Below are 18,004 nucleotides of genomic sequence, written 5' to 3' on the forward strand. Positions count from 1 at the left end.
TCTTTCGTAGTTCTGGAGAGCTACAGGGGGTGCAGGCTCTTGTTCAAGCCGAGCACTAACAAACAGACTTCAACTAATTGTTTTTGCTTGATTGGTACAAAAGCCAGCACATACTGTAGCTTTCCAGGACCAGGTTTGGCGACCATTGCATGATAAAACATTTGGTTTTAGGTTAGCATTTACATAGTGTCTGGCTGGCTATATTCTAGGCTGAAATAGTGTGCTCTACTGTGGGTAAGCAGAAGGGTAAGGTACTGTGTCTGGCCACAGGTTAGCACTAGCACACAAATACCAGATGTATCTGGAAGTTAGCATTTTGGCTAGTAGCTTTGACACGGTGAACTGGCTCACTGCACAAGCAAATAGTTCCTCCTCTCTCCGAATCCTCTGTCCAACTTCCTATTGAGAATGAACATACTTATTTAGAGAAACAGGAGCCAGAGACATGACTACTTGGCAAGGGCCTCGGAACCATCTGGACAAGGCTAAGCCGGCCCGATGGATGTTATGACTGGAACATCTGTAGGTTACACAGACGCACACAGAACCAGAAGTATATATGGAAGTACTTTAATGTCAAAAAAAGGGTTAGATATTTTTCATATCTCTCAGATAGACACTTCAAAAAATACTTTTTTTTTACTGTTTTGCCACATTTGAATGTTATTCAATACATTTCTATGGACTAACGGTAGTAAGGCCAAATTCAATTTTATATATATATATATATATTTTTTTTAATATATATTTTAATATTTTGAAACTATATTTTTGTGATTCTTACTGGGGTCCTAAAATTCTAAATTAAATAGTTAAAGGATCCTTGGTGTGCCCATTTAAAAAAAATCCATGTGTTAGTTTAGTAGAAACCCTGCCCCGGGCCCTTAGACCTTTTGGCATAGTCGTACAGCCTCTACAAACACATTATGCCTCTTTTAACAGGAACATAGCAGGAAAAAGGAGAAGATGTTGTCTGTTTGATTTGCAGGTGCCAAAAACAGAGCCAGTCCCCCATAATGAGCTTAGATGTTGGTGAGCAATATTTTTACACAGAGGTTTTCTTGTGTTACGGATGACTGAGAGATCTACATATAACATGGCATTGTTGAATATTTCTTTCTGATAGGCTTGAAGGGTATTTTAGAGCATGCATTATTTCTCTATAAAGCGCGGTGTATTTGCATGGTAGAATTCAATGGCTATAGTTCATTTTTACAAGTTTTGTTTGAGTTGCTTTTGGTATTGGTATTGTTGAATTCAATTTTCATTATAGCAAGCTGGGACTGATGGTTTGGTTAGCTAAACTAGCAAGTCTGTTTGATTGGTTACCACGTCAACTACTGTAGCTATCTAATAAACTTGCTACTTACTTCAGTGGATGTTGAACACATTTCTATCGGCAAATGTGTAAATGGTATAAAAGTCATAATGTCCTAAACATAGCTAAATGACGGCATCGCAAAATGTGCATAATTGGCCTTTGTCATATAATTGTGATGGACTCTGTAGGAGAGAGGAATAATGTCGTGGGAGAGACAAAAAGTGAGTAAAAAACACCCCAAATATGTTTAGAACTACAAATGATCTTTCTTCTGGGGGTTTTTTAATGTCACAATTCCAACCCTCCTCCTTTATCCGGGCTTGGGACCGGCAAAATTGACCCAAAAGAGACACTCGGGCTGAGTTACTTCGTTTTTATTTAATTTTTTTGTTTTTTGTTTAAAAAAATTACATTTACATCCCACCCTGAAAGTAAGCCAGGGCGGGATCAGCCAGCGGTGGCTTCCCAGATGCGCGATTCATTTGCAGTCTGGTCACGGAGGGGTGAACATATCCTGCTCTGACTGCAGCGAGAGGACTGGGCCGCCTGTGAGTGTTTTGGTACTGGGGTATGGCCCACGGCAGCACCCGCACCCACTGCTCATTGAGAAGAGTGAGAACGATATGTGCTTTTACATCAACATCTCCAATAAACACCAGAAAAGGTTGCTAGATTTGTCGCTAGTCGCTTTTTTGAAAATGTGTCGCTAGAGTGGTCTGAATACTCGCTAAATATAGCTTCAAAGTCGCCAAGACTGCTAGAGCGTCATGGAACACACCTTCCACGTCATTCATTATTTTCCATAGAATGTATAGCCCCTCGTTGATTATCCCTTACACACAGCAACAGCGCACAGCCTCCCATATAATTAATTTCATGATAATAATGCTGAGCTCTCTTTGTACACAATCAGTCCTGGGTTCAAATACTATTCCTAAAATTACCAACCACTTTCACAAACATTCGAAGCAAGTATTCAGACATAGTCTACTTGAAAATACAATTAGTGAAGCACTTCAATGTACCTGGAAATACACCTGGAAAGTATTTTAAAATACTCAAGTATACTGACTCAAATACACTCTTATACATTCAACCCAGGCATCTGAAAACGGTATTTGAAACAAGCAATGCGAAAATCCTGTCAAATATAACTTGGCAGACCACCTGGCATTCAATCAAACAAAATCACCTGGTTTGGGCTGTGCAACTTGAAAATACTCAAATACACAAAAAGTATTTCAAATACCAGATACTCAAATACACATGCATTTGAAACCTGGTCTACCCACAGTCTAGCTTGGTCGCCCCTCCCCACCCACTGAAAGTCAAACTTATTGGAGAACTCCAATGATGAACTGATTTTGTGTTCCTTATTTTGCAGTTATGATAAAGATCATTCAGACTCCCTTCAACTAAGCCAGAATCAAAGGTTCTCCTTTAAAATACCGTTATCATAATTGTTTTCTGCTGTGTCATGGAGTATGATTTGTCATTGTGCAGATGCAGACCCTGTTCGCCTTTGACGAGGAGGAGATGGAGATGAGGAACAAAGTGGTGGAGGACCTGAAAACAGCACTTCGGACTCAGCCAATGAGGTAGGGTTTTGAACCACAGCTGGCAAACATTGTCATTAACAGCTGTTCATCCTCATCTTTCACCTATCTACCTCAGGATGACCTCTCTTGTTACTCACACTCTATGGTAAAGTTAAATGGCTCCACCTCAATGTCTCTCCGTAAGAGAGCACTGTGTCACAAGGTAGGTCTATACACTTCATTACTTACAGTTTACACTGTATATGGGATAATTTTCATCATCAGAAAAGCTTTTGCATTCTTTATTAGACAGGGCAATTCCCCTCTCCTCTGTTTGACACATTCAGCAGCAGCTTTGAGATCTCATTGATCAACCACACAGAAACATGTGAGGAGGTTTAGACAGCCCAGCCAATATTACATCTCCCACTGTCAGGAGCATGTCTGTGCCTGTTAAGTGATGTAGTGATCTGGACCAAGGTGGGGGGTGTTGAGTTTTTCCAGTGCAGGGTCAGCCTTAAGTGTGGAGTAACATATTCTCACGAGGACCACGGTGTCTGGGTCACGTCTGGGTTTGTGTGTGTGCATGTGTATCATGTTGAAGTGGACGGGGTGATTAGCGCTAGCTTTATTGCGCCTGACCACCTTTGGCTTGTATTCTTTCATTTTGTAGAACAAAGTAACATCACACGGAACCACAGCGCTAATACTTACGAGGATGTTAAGGAGGCAAGAAGTATGAAAGTTATTTGTGAGCAGGATGAGGAATGCACAAATGCAGGCTAAGATTCCCTATAATACCCCATAATGACAAAGCGAAAACAGGTTTTTAGAAATGTTTGCAAATGTATAGAAATTCAAAAATGGAAATAGTACATTAACATAAGTATTCAAACCCTTTACTGAGTACTTTTGTTGAAGCACCTTTGGCAGCGATTACAGCCTCGAGTCTTCTTGGGTATGACGCTATAAGCTTGTCACACCTGTATTTGGGGAGTTTCTCCCATTCTTCTCTGCAGATCCTCTCACGCTCTGTCAGGTCGGATGGGGAGCGTTGCTGTACAGCTATTTTTAGATCTCTCCAGAGATGTTCGATCAGGTTAAAGTCTGAGCTCTGGCTAGGCCAGTCAAGGACATTCAGAGACTTGTACCGAAGCCACTGCTGCGTTTTCTTGGCTGTGTGCTTAGGGTCATTGTCCTGTTGAAAGGTGAACCTTCGCCCCAGAGCACTCTCGAGCAGGTTTTCATCAAGGATCTCTCTGTACTTTGCTCCATTCATCTTTCCCTCGATCCTGACTAGTCTCCCAGTCCCTGCTGCTGTAAAACATCACCACAGCATGATGCTGCCACCACCATGCTTCACCGTAGGGATGGTGCCAGGTTTTTTCCAGATGTGATGCTCGGCATTCAAGCCAAAGAGTTCAATCTTGGTTTCATCAGACCAGAGAATCTTGTTTCTCATGGTCTGAGAGTCATTTAGGTGCCTTTTGGCAAACTCCAAGCACACTGTCATGTGCCTTTTACTGAGGAGTGGCTTCTGTCTGGCCACTCTAACATAAAGGCCTAATTAGTGGAGTGCAGCAGAGATGGTTGTCCTTCTGGGAAGTTCTCCCATCTCCACAGAGTACTTATAGAGCTCTGTCAGAGTGACCATTGGGTTCTTGGTCACCTCCCTGACCAAGGCCCTTCTCCCCCGATTGCTCAGTTTGGCCGGGCGGCTAGCTTTAGGTTTTTTAGTTTTTGCTCTGACATGCACTGTCAACTGTGGGACCTTATATTAACAGGTGTTTGCATTTCCAAATCATGTCCAATCAATTGAATTTACCACAGGTGGACTCCAATCAAGTTGTAGAAACATCTCAAGGATGATCAATGGTAATAAGATGCACCTGAGCTCAATTTTGAGTCTCAAAGCAAAGGGTCTGAATACTTATGTAAATAACGTATTTCTTTTTTTTTCTTTTTTTAATACGTTTGCAAAATTTTCTAAACTATTTTCAATTTGTCATTATGGGATACTGTATAGATTGATGATAAAAAATTTTTATATAATCCATTTTAGAATAAAATAACGTAACAAAATGTGGGAAAAGTAAAGGGGTCTGAATAATTTCCGAATGCACTGTATATTCCTATATTTATTTCTTCCTCACTTCTCCTCTCCTCCTAGTATGTTCGTCTCTTCTCACTTTTCTAATTTGCATTTCGTTAGATGGTAATTTTTCAAATAAGAAAAATTGTGTGACTTGCTTCCGCTCTTTGAAAGTAGTTGTGTGGCATTGGATAGGATAGCATGAACATGTGAAAGTTGGTTTGGTGTCTCTAGTTTGAACTGTTCAAGAGTTATTTTATGCAAATGTAAGGGACATTTATATACTTAACATTAAGAACACCTGCTCGTTCCATGACAGAGACTGAACAGGTGAATCCAAGTGAAATCCAGGTGAAATCCAGGGTCAAAGTTGGTTTGATGTCTCTAGCTTAGACGGTTAAAGAGTTACTGTTGGTGGGTTATTTTATACAAATTTATGCACATGTGTATACAGTGCCTTCAGAAAGTATTCATACCCCTTGACTGATTCCAAATTTGGTTGTTACAACTTGAATTCAAAATGGATTCAAAATGAAATTGATTGAATCCACACACAATTTAATTGAATTGAATTATTACACACCCATAATGACAAAGTGAAAACACCTGGATTGTGCAACATTTACCCATTATTCTTTTCAAAATTCTTCAAGCTCTGTCAAATTGTTGTTGATCATTGCTAGACAACCATTTTCAGGTCTTGTCATAGATTTTCAAGTACATTTAATTCAAATCTGCCTCTCATGAGCATTCATTGTCTTCTTGGTAAGCAAGTCCAGTGTAGATTTGGCCTTGTGTTTTAGGTTATTGTCCTGCTGAAAGGTGAATTGATCTCCCAGTGTCGAGTGTAAAGCAGACTAAACGAGGTTTTCCTCTCAGATTTTTCCTGTACTTAGCTCCATTACGTTCATTTTTATCCTAAAAAACTACCCAGTCCTTAACGATTACAAGCATACCCATAACATGATACATCCATGACATTTACATTTACATTTAAGTCATTTAGCAGACGCTCTTATCCAGAGCGACTTACAAATTGGTGCATTCACCTTATGACACATGACTATGTGTTTTATTGGATTTCCCCCAAACATAAAACTTTGTATTCAGGACAAAAAGTGAATAGCTTTGCCACATTTTTTACAGTATTACTTTAGTGCCTTCTTGCAAAAATGGATGCATGTTTTGGAATATTTGTATTTTGTACAGGCTTCCTTTTCACTCTGTCAATTAGGTTCACCTGACTTAGAATTCCTCACAATCAAATGTCGACCGCATTATCTACCAAGGGAATTCTCTTCGATTATAATCACAGCCCCCCCCCAAGCAGACACATCGATGGCCCTGAACGACCTTTATTTGACTCTATGTAAACTGGAAACCACATATCCTGAGGCTGCATTCATTGTAGCTGGGGATTTTAACAAGGCTAATCTGAAAACAAGACTCCCTAAATTGTATCAGCATATCTATTGTGCTACCAGGGCTGGTAAAACCCTGGATCATTGTTATTCTAACTTCTGCGACGCATATAAGGCTCTCCCCCGCCCTCCTTTCGGAATAGCTGACCAAGACTCTATTTTGTTGCTTCCAGCGTACAGACAGAAACTAAAACAAGAAGCTCCCGCGCTCAGGTCTGTTCACCGCTGGTCCGACCAATCTGATTCCACGCTTCAAGACTGCTTCGATTTATTTTTGATTTTTATTTCACCTTTATTTAACCAGGTAGGCAATTTGAGAACAAGTTTTCATTTACAATTGCGACCTGGCCAAGATAAAGCAAAGCAGTTTGACACATACAACGACACAGAGTTACACATGGAGTAAAACAAACATACAGTCAATAATACAGTATAAACAAGTCTATATACAATGTGAGCAAGTGAGGTGAGATAACGGAGGTAAAGGCAAAAAAAGGCCATGGTGGCAAAGTAAATACAATATAGCAAGTAAAATCGATCACGTGGATTGGGATATGTTCCGCATTGAGTCTAACAACAACATTGACGAATAGCAAGTGCATCTGCGATGTCGTACCCACAGCAACTATTAAACATTCCCAAACCAGAAACCGTGGATCGATGGCAGCATTCGCGCAACACTGAAAATGCGAACCACTGCTTTTAACCAGGGCAAGGTGACCGGAAACATGACCAAATACAAACAGTGTAGCTATTCCCTCCTCAAGGCAATCAAACAAGCTAAGTGTCAGTATAGAGACAAAGTAGAGTCGGAATTCAAGACACTCAGACACAAGAGGCATGTGGCAGGGTCTACAGTCAATCACGGATTACAAATAGAAAACCAGCCTCGTCGAAGACCAGGATGTCTTGCTCCCAGACAGACTAAATAAAGTTTTTGCTCGCTTTGAGGACAATACAGTGGGCTCTCCTTCACTGCAGCCGACGTGAGTAAAACATTTAAACGTGTTAACCCTCGCAAGGCTGCAGGCCCAGACGGCATCCCCAGCCGTGTCCTCAGAGCATACGCAGACCAGCTGGCTGGTGTGTTTACAAACATATTCAATCAATCTTTATCCCAGTCTGCTGTTCCCACATTCTTCAAGAGGTCCACCATTGTTCCTGTTCCCAAGAAAGCTAAGGTAACTGAGCTTCATCATGAAGTGCTTTGAGAGACATGTCAAGGACCATATCACCTCCACCCTACCTGACACTCTAGACTCACTCCATTTACATTACATTACATTACATTTAAGTCATTTAGCAGACGCTCTTATCCAGAGCGACTTACAAATTGGTGCATTCACCTTATGACATCCAGTGGGACAGTCACTTAACAATAGTGCATCTAAAACTTAAGGGGGGGGGTGAGAGGGATTACTTATCCTATCCTAGGTATTCCTTAAAGAGGTGGGGTTTCAGGTGTCTCCGGAAGGTGGTGATTGACTCCGCTGTCCTGGCGTCGTGAGGGAGTTTGTTCCACCATTGGGGGCCAGGGCAGCGAACAGTTTTGACTGGGCTGAGCGGGAGCTGTACTTCCTCAGTGGTAGGAGGCGAGCAGGCCAGAGGTGGATGAACGCAGTGCCCTTGTTTGGGTGTAGGGCCTGATCAGAGCCTGGAGGTACTGAGGTGCCGTTCCCCTCACAGCTCCGTAGGCAAGCACCATGGTCTTGTAGCGGATGCGAGCTTCAACTGGAAGCCAGTGGAGAGAACGGAGGAGCGGGGTGACGTGAGAGAACTTGGGAAGGTTGAACACCAGACGGGCTGCGGCGTTCTGGATGAGTTGAAGGGGTTTAATGGCACAGGCAGGGAGCCCAGCCAACAGCGAGTTGCAGTAATCCAGACGGGAGATGACAAGTGCCTGGATTAGGACCTGCGCCGCTTCCTGTGTGAGGCAGGGTCGTACTCTGCGGATGTTGTAGAGCATGAACCTACAGGAACGGGCCACCGCCTTGATGTTAGTTGAGAACGACAGGGTGTTGTCCAGGATCACACCAAGGTTCTTGGCGCTCTGGGAGGAGGACACAATGGAGTTGTCAACCGTGATGGCGAGATCATGGAACGGGCAGTCCTTCCCCGGGAGGAAGAGCAGCTCCGTCTTGCCGAGGTTCAGCTTGAGGTGGTGATCCGTCATCCACACTGATATGTCTGCCAGACATGCAGAGATGCGATTCGCCACCTGGTCATCAGAAGGGGGAAAGGAGAAGATTAATTGTGTGTCGTCTGCATAGCAATGATAAGAGAGACCATGTGAGGTTATGACAGAGCCAAGTGACTTGGTGTATAGCGAGAATAGGAGAGGGCCAAGAACAGAGCCCTGGGGGACACCAGTGGTGAGAGCGCGTGGTGAGGAGACAGATTCTCGCCACGCCACCTGGTAGGAGCGACCTGTCAGGTAGGACGCAATCCAAGCGTGGGCCGCGCCGGAGATGCCCAACTCGGAGAGGGTGGAGAGGAGGATCTGATGGTTCACAGTATCGAAGGCAGCCGATAGATCTAGAAGGATGAGAGCAGAGGAGAGAGAGTTAGCTTTAGCAGTGCGGAGCGCCTCCGTGATACAGAGGAGAGCAGTCTCAGTTGAATGACTAGTCTTGAAACCTGACTGATTTGGATCAAGAAGGTCATTCAGAGAGAGATAGCGGGAGAGCTGGCCAAGGACGGCACGTTCAAGAGTTTTGGAGAGAAAAGAAAGAAGGGATACTGGTCTGTAATTGTTGACATCGGAGGGATCGAGTGTAGGTTTTTTCAGAAGGGGTGCAACTCTCGCTCTCTTGAAGACGGAAGGGACGTAGCCAACGGTCAGGGATGAGTTGATGAGCGAGGTGAGGTAAGGGAGAAGGTCTCCGGAAATGGTCTGGAGAAGAGAGGAGGGGATAGGGTCAAGCGGGCAGGTTGTTGGGCGGCCGGCCGTCACAAGACGCGAGATTTCATCTGGAGAGAGAGGGGAGAAAGAGGTCAGAGCATAGGGTAGGGCAGTGTGAGCAGAACCAGCGGTGTCGTTTGACTTAGCAAACGAGGATCGGATGTCGTCGACCTTCTTTTCAAAATGGTTGACGAAGTCATCTGCAGAGAGGGAGGGGGGGGGGAGGGGGCGGAGGATTCAGGAGGGAGGAGAAGGTGGCAAAGAGCTTCCTAGGGTTAGAGGCAGAAGCTTGGAATTTAGCGTGGTAGAAAGTGGCTTTAGCAGCAGAGACAGAGGAGGAAAATGTAGAGAGGAGGGAGTGAAAGGATGCCAGGTCCGCAGGGAGGCGAGTTTTCCTCCATTTCCGCTCGGCTGCCCGGAGCCCTGTTCTGTGAGCTCGCAATGAGTCATCGAGCCACGGAGCGGGAGGGAGGACCGAGCCGGCCTGGAGGATAGGGGACATAGAGAGTCAAGGGATGCAGAGAGGGAGGAGAGGAGGGTTGAGGAGGCAGAATCAGGAGATAGGTGGGAGAAGGTTTGAGCGGAGGGAAGAGATGATAGGATGGAAGAGGAGAGAGTAGCGGGGGAGAAAGAGCGAAGGTTGGGACGGCGCGATACCATCCGAGTAGGGGCAGTGTGGGAGGTGTTGGATGAGAGCGAGAGGGAAAAGGATACAAGGCAGTGGTCGGAGACTTGGAGGGGAGTTGCAATGAGGTTAGTGGAAGAACAGCATCTAGTAAAGATGAGGTCGAGCGTATTGCCTGCCTTGTGAGTAGGGGGAAGGTGAGAGGGTGAGGTCAAAAGAGGAGAGGAGTGGAAAGAAGGAGGCAGAGAGGAAAGAGTCAAAGGTAGACGTGGGGAGGTTAAAGTCGCCCAGAACTGTGAGAGGTGAGCCGTCCTCAGGAAAGGAGCTTATCAAGGCATCAAGCTCATTGATGAACTCTCCGAGGAACCTGGAGGGCGATAAATGATAAGGATGTTAAGCTTGAAAGGGCTAGTGACTGTGACAGCATGGAATTCAAAGGAGGCGATAGACAGATGGGTAAGGGGAGAAAGAGAGAATGACCACTTGGGAGAGATGAGGATCCCGGTGCCACCACCCCGCTGACCAGACGCTCTCGGGGTGTGCGAGAACACGTGGGCGGACGAAGAGAGAGCAGTAGGAGTAGCAGTGTTGTCTGTGGTGATCCATGTTTCCGTCAGGGCCAAGAAGTCGAGGGACTGGAGGGAGGCATGGGCTGAGATGAACTCTGCCTTGTTGACCGCAGATTGGCAGTTCCAGAGGCTACCGGAGACCTGGAACTCCACGTGGGTCGTGCGCGCTGGGACCACCAGAGTAGGGTGGCCGCGGCCACGCGGTGAGGAGCGTTTGTATGGTCTGTGCAGAGAGGAGAGAACAGGGATAAACCGACACATAGTTGACAGGCTACAGAAGAGGCTACGCTAATGCAAAGGAGATTGGAATGACAAGTGGACTACACGTCTCGAATGTTCAGAAAGTTAAGCTACGTAGCAAGAATCTTATTGACTAAAATGATTAAAATGATACAGTACTGCTGAAGTAGGCCAGCTGGCAGTGGGTGCGTTGTTGACACTACACTAATCAAGTCGTTCCGTTGAGTGTAATAGTTTCTGCAGTGTTGCTATTCGGGGGCTAGCAGGCTAGCTAGCAGTGTTGTTTACGTTACGTTGCGTTAAAAGAACGACAATAGATGGCTAGCGAACCTAGAAAATCGCTCTAGACTACACAATTATCTTTGATACAAAGACGGCTATGTAGCTAGCTAAGTAGCTAGCTACGATCAAACAAATCAAACCGTTGTACTGTAATGAAAATGAAGTGAAAATGTGATACAACCTGTGAATGCGACCGGGTAGTTGAGTTCTATACAGAAGACGTTGGCTAGCGTTGGCTAGCTGTTGGCTAGCTAGCAGAGTCACCTACGTTAAGGACGACAAATAGCTGGCTAGCTAACCTCGGTAAATTAAGATAATCACTCTAAGACTACACACTCTAAACCTAAACAACACAATTATCTTGGATACGATGATACGATGATACGAAGACAGCAAAGACAGCTATGTAGCTAGCTGACACTAAACTAATCAAGTCGTTCAGTTGAGTGTAACAGTTTCTCCAGTGCAGCTAATCAGTGGACGTTAGCTAGCTGGCTAGTGAAGACTAGTGAAGACTACGTTAGGACGGCGAAATACGATAATTACGCAATTATCTTTTGATACAAAGACGGCTATGTAGCTAGCTGAGAAGAAATTGCTAAGATAAGACAAATCAAACCGTTGTGATATAATGAAATATAATGAAAAAGTTATACTACCCGTTGGAGCGACGTGCAGATGCGACCACTCGCTCCAACCGGAACCGGAACCGGCGTCTTACCTATGCCGTTCTGTACCATCACTCATTCATATATCTTTATGTACATATTCTTTATCCCTTTACACTTGTTAGGTTAGATTACACGTTGGTTATTACTGCATTGTCGGAACTAGAAGCACAAGCATTTCGCTACACTCACATTAGCATCTGCTAACCATGTGTATGTGACAAATACATTTTGAATTTGATTTGATTTAGTATTGTGGAGTAACTAAAATGTTGTTGATTCATACTCAGTTTTCTCATATTACAGCCATTAAACTCTGTAACTGTTTTAAAGTTGGCCTCATGGTGAAATCCCTGAGCGGTTTCCTTCCTCTCCAGCAACTGAGTTAGGAAGGACGCCTGTATCTTTGTAATGATCCAAAGTTGAATGAATAACTTCACCATGCTCAAAGAGATATTCAGTGTCAGCTTTTTTTATGTTTACCACTCTACCAATAGGTGCTCTTCTTCGCGAGGCATTGGAAAACCTCCCTGGTCTTTGTTTGAATTTCACTGCTCGACTGAGGGACCTTACATATAATTGAATGTGTGGGGTACAGAGATGAGGTATTCATAACAAAATGCTGTTAAACACTTATTTCACACAGAGTGAGTCCATGCAACGTAATATATTACTTGTTAAGCACATTGTTACTCCTGAATTTATTTAGGCTTGCCATAACAAAGTTGTTGAATAGTTATTCACTCTAGACATTTCAGCTTTTCATTTTAAAATAATGGAAATTAATGAAAATGAAAATGTTGAAAAACTGAATTCTACCTTGACATTATTGTGTGTAGGCCCATGAAAAAAAATCTATCCATTTCAAATGATTGCTGTAACATAACAACATGTGGAAAAAGTCAAGACGTGTGAGTCCTTTCTGAAGGCACTGTAGTTATAGTTGATAAAAGTTATGAAAACCTAACTGCCTTGTAGCTCAGGACCAGAAGCAACGATATGCATATTCTTGATATCATTCGAAAGGAAACACTTTGAAGTTTGTGGAAATGTGAAATTAATGTAGGAGAACATAACACAATAGATCTGGTAAAAGGTAATACAAAGAAAATAAAAAAATGACATTAAAAAGTATAGCCACACATTCAGTGAGGAAGCTGGATGTAGTTTATATGGTGTCCACAAGAGGGCAACAGTGTATGTGCAAAGTTTCAGACTTCAAGAATACTTCTCAGATAGAGTTCAGTGTGTCAAATCGGAGGGCCTGTTGTCCGGACCTCTGGCAGTCTCTATGGGGGTGCCACAGGGTTCAATTCTCGTGCTGACTCTTTTCTCTGTATATATCAATGATGTCGCTCTTGCTGCTGGTGATTGATCCACCTCTACGCAGACGACACCATTGTATTCATCTAGCCGCTCTTTGGACACTGGTAACAAACCTCCAAACGAGCTTCAATGCCATACATCACTCCATGCTCTTCAACCGATTGCTGAGCGCACCCTCCCACCCGACTTGCTTCACTACTCTGGACGGTTTTGACTTAGAATATGTGGACAACTACAAACACCTAGGTGTCTAGTTAGACTGTAAACTCTCCTTCCAGGCTCTCATTAAGCAACTCCAATCCAAAATTAAATCTAGAATCTGCTTCCTATTACGCAACAAAGCCTCCTTCACTCATGCTGCCAAACTTACCCTCGTAAAACTGACTATCCTACCGATCCTTGACTTCGGCAATGTCATTTACAAAATAACCACCAACACTCTACTCAGCAAACTGGATGTAGTCTGTCACAGTGCCATCCGTTTTATCAGCAAAGCCCCATATATTACCCACCATGGTGACCTGAATGCTCTCGTTGGCTGGCCCTCACTACATATCCGTCGCCAAACCCACTGGCTCCAGGTCGTCTATAAGTCTTTGCTAGGTAAAGCCCTGCCTTATCTCAGTTCCCTGGTCACCATAGCAGCACCCACCCGTAGCACGCGCCCCAGCAGGTATATTGCATTGGTCATCCCCAAAGCCAACACTTACTTTGGCCGCCTTTCCTTCCAGTTCTCTGCTGCCAATGACTGGAACGAATTGCAAAAATCTCTGAAGTTGGAGACTTGTATCTCCCTCTCTAACTTTAAGCGTCAGCTGTCTGATCAGCTTACCGATCACTGTACCTGTACACAGCAAATCTGTAAAAAGCACACCCAAATACCTCATCCCCATATTATTACTTACTTACTTACTTGCTCTTTTGCACCCCAGTATCTCTCCTTGCACATCATCATCTTCAATCCAATATAAATGCTAAATTGTAATTATATTTGCCTCTAGGGCCTATTTATTGCCTTCCTCCCTACTCTTCTACATTTGCACACACTGTACATAGATTTGTCTATTTTTCTTTTGTGTTATTGACTGTACGTTTGTTTATGTGTAACTCCTTGTTGTTGTTTTTTGTTGCACTGCTTTGCTTTATCTTGGCCAGGTCACAGTTTTAAATAAGAACTTGTTCTCAACTGCCCTACCTGGTTAAATAAAGGTGAAATAAAAAAGAAAGAGCAAGCTACATGACATTTAGTATGTTGTCACCCAGGTGTCCCTCACGATTTGTCCAAATGTACCCAAGTGGCTGAATTTGTAAATTGATACGTTTTCAAGAACATAACTACAGAAAACGTATAGAAAAGCTATGCTAATAAAAAATACAAGTTTACACACTCCCAGGAATGTCATACACAATGGATCATTAGCTTCCCTACATAAAATGAACTAACAGGAGATGCAACAACAATGCTGATCTAATGTCTCCAAACACAGAAGTGAAATATTTAAGATAAGGGCCAAGTTAGCAGCTAACACTGATCTAATGTCATAAGTGAACACAACACAAACTACACACAAAGTAAAAAATAAATAAATAAATGTACACACTATTTACAATTACAGTTTTTAGAACACCGTCTACACAAGTTTGTGCTGCTGGTCCCAAGTTCTAAGTCTCTTTCTGCTGTAAAGCACTTACCATCATCGACTTGTAGACTGGCTGGGTATTCACACCTCTAGATGGTCGGGCGGGAGTTTGTTGTGGAGCCAGAGAGAGCAGCAGTCAGACTAAGTGGGGGATGGAGGACTTGAATGTGGTCTCTATGAAGTCAGTCTTTACCACTATTGCAGATTTTTTTTTTATCCGTAAGACCTCAAGTTTATTACTTATTTTATTGAACCTTTTATTTTAGCAAAACATCAGAGAGTAGGAGGAACACTATTCTTTTTTAATTTTTTAAATGAACCTTTATTTTACAAGGCAAGTCAGTATAAATTCTTATTTATAATGCCGCCTACCGCGGCCAAACCCGGAAGATGCTGGGCCAATTGTGCGCCGCCCTATGGGACTCTCAATCATGGCTGTGATGCAGCCTGGATTCGAACCAGTTACTGCAGTGTGTTAGACCACTGCGCCAGTCGGGAGCCCAATGTATATTATATGTTGACTTTGACATGTTGCGGCTTTCGAGTGCCTTGTTTGCTATTCATACACATATTTCATAATTAATTATATATATATAATAGGAAAAATGCCAAGGGGGATGAATACTTTTGCAAGGCACTGTACAGTATATATACAATATATATATATATATTATATATATATATAATATATATATAATATATTGTATATATACTGTACAGTGCCTTGCAAAAGTATTCATCCCCCCTTGGCATTTTTCCTATTTTGTTGCATTACAACCTGTAGTGTAAATTGTTTTTTATTTGGATTTCATGTAATAGACATAGACAAAGTAGTCCAAAATGGTGAAGGGAAATGAAAAAAAATGACTTGTTTAAAGAAAAAAAAAAAAAAAAAACGGAAACCCCTTTGCTATGAAGCCCATAAATAAGATCTGGTGCAACCAATTACCTTCAGAAGTCACATAATTAGTTAAAGTCCACCTGTGTGCAATCTGTGTCACATGATCTGTCACATGACCTCAGTATACACTACCATTCAAAAGTTTGGGACCACTTAGAAATGTCCTAAGTGGTCCCAAACTTTTGAATGGTAGTGTATCACATGATCTATGATCTGGCTCTAACCAGAATAGAAAGAGGAGTGGGAGGCCCCGGTGCACAACTGAGCAAGAGGACAAGTACATTAGAGTGTCTAGTTTGAGAAACAAATGCCTCACAAGTCCTCAACTGGCAGCTTCATTAAATAGTACCCGCATAACACCGGTCTCAACGGCAACATTGAAGAGGCGACTCCATGATGTTAGCCTTTTCGACAGAGTTGCAAAGAAAAAGCCATGTCTCAGACTTGCCCATAAAAATAAAATATTAAGATGGGCAAAAGAACACAGACACTGGACAAAGGAACTCTGTCTTTAATCAGAATGACAGTTTTCAGCTGTGCTAATATAATTGCAAAAGGGTTTTCTCATAATCAATTAGCCTATTAAAATGATAAACTTGGATTCGCTAACACAACGTACCATTGGAACACAATAGTGATGTTTGTTGATAATGGGCCCCTGTACACCTATGTAGATATTCCAAAGAACATAATTCACAACATTAACGATGTCTACACTGTATTTCTGATCAATTTGATGTTATTTTAATGGACTTTCAAAGACAAGGACATTTCTAAGTGATCACAAACTTTTGAATGGTAGTTTGTGGATTTTTTAAAAATACATTTGCAAACATTTCTAAAAAACAGTTTTTGCTTTGTCATTATGGGGTATTGTGTGTCGATTTATGAGGGGAAAAACTATTTAATCAGTTTTAGAATAAAACTGTAACGTAGCAAGATGTGGAAAAGTCAAGGGGTCTGAATACTTTCCGAATGCACTGTACCTCAACTGATATACCATCCAGCCCTGGAGTTTTCCCGGACTTGAAGGCTTTAATTGCGTCTAGAAGTCCCTCTTTAATTAGGCCTTCACATGAGTCTGACTGTAGAGCTGTTAATTTTACACTATTAATAGAAAACAAATCCTTAAAATGATCTTCAGTTAGTAGAGATGGAGAAGACAGATGAAAACATTTGCTTAAAGTACTTTGCTTCCTTTTTCAAAATATTGTTGGTTGAAACATGGATGACTGGCATTTGTAAAAAGTTTCTGTAAATTATTTCTGCATATTCTTTCCAGTTTGCTTACATATTCCATCCAGTTCGCTTTATTTTGTATGATATATTACACTTGATCTTTCTTGATAAGTTCCTCCATTTTGTATTCTGTGCCTCTTTTACAGTTTTTATTGCTTTCTAACTGTACTGCTAGTTCCTCTATTTCCTTTGTTAAGATGGACTTTTTTGACCTAAAAGAGGAGAGAAAGGAGAGGGAATGAAAAGGAGTAGAGAGAGAAAAAATGAGGGAATGAGAACATTTGTGAATGGTTGGATGATGTTGGTATGTGGAGGGGGGACTGTTTTCACTGTTGAGAATTAGGCATCGTTGGATGTCCTTTATAAGGAGCAGGAATTCATGGAGCGCAAAGAGTATGTGTGTGTGTGCGCCTGTGTGTGTACGTGTATATGCATGCTTGTCTGCGTATGTGCTGTTGTGTGTGACAGAGCACAGCTGTGAGTAGCCACGTGTGACACCAAGACACCCACCTTCGTAATAACATCTGCCAACATTGAGCTGGCGATGTTACACATTTAGGTAGCGAGATCAACTTTAATTTGCAATGTGACAAAGAGTAATGTTAGTGCTGAAACGAGAAGCACTTTGCATTTCACGGGAGTCTGTTTTACCTGTGTGTGTGCGTGCGCACGTCTTTGTGAATGTGCTGTATGCGCACTCGGCCTTTGCAGTGTGTGCACCCCCCTCCCGGTCTTGGTCTTGACCCGGACGCAATTTGCACTGGTCTTGGTCTTGAATCAGTCTCGCTTTAGATGGTCTCGAACCCAACACTGGTGTACAATATTTATGACCTTACCCATGTGTTCCTGGGGATCTGAGGGTTGCCAGTGCATTGCCAGGTGAACCGTGTGCGCTCTCGAAATCTGGGATTGAGTTAGCGGGAGGGTAGCCTGGCTTCAGATGTATAGGATAATAATGGCGTGATTTATGCGCTTTGAAGGATGAGGTGTGTTTTTTCCACTCCAGCTCTTGCCAAGAAAGCGGTGGGAGGGGATGGAACTTGGACTCAGCTCGTCTGACAGTGTCAAAACAATCTGTTAAAATGACTGACTGTAAATCTCCCTCTGCTTCTTTTTTCTTCTTTCTCTCTCTCTTAATATTGCTGACTCTCTTGCTCTGTCTGTTTGATGTTTCTTACATTTTCTTAATACTTCTTTCAGTGATTTATAAATAAGACTTACCCCCTCACTCTCTTTCACT

The 18,004-nt window shown here is 42.7% G+C and overlaps 1 protein-coding gene across 1 annotated transcript in view; it reads left to right on the plus strand.

Annotated features, from left to right (window-relative positions):
• The window catches only part of daam2 (dishevelled associated activator of morphogenesis 2), a 225,724-nt gene that overhangs the window by 155,191 nt on the left and 52,529 nt on the right, over nt 1-18,004 (plus strand). The window contains 1 exon segment of the mRNA XM_046349916.1: nt 2,825-2,919. Coding sequence (XP_046205872.1) covers nt 2,825-2,919 — 95 coding nt within the window.

Source organism: Oncorhynchus gorbuscha, linkage group LG05 (genome assembly GCF_021184085.1).
Source record: "Oncorhynchus gorbuscha isolate QuinsamMale2020 ecotype Even-year linkage group LG05, OgorEven_v1.0, whole genome shotgun sequence".
Lineage (NCBI taxonomy): Eukaryota > Metazoa > Chordata > Actinopteri > Salmoniformes > Salmonidae > Oncorhynchus > Oncorhynchus gorbuscha.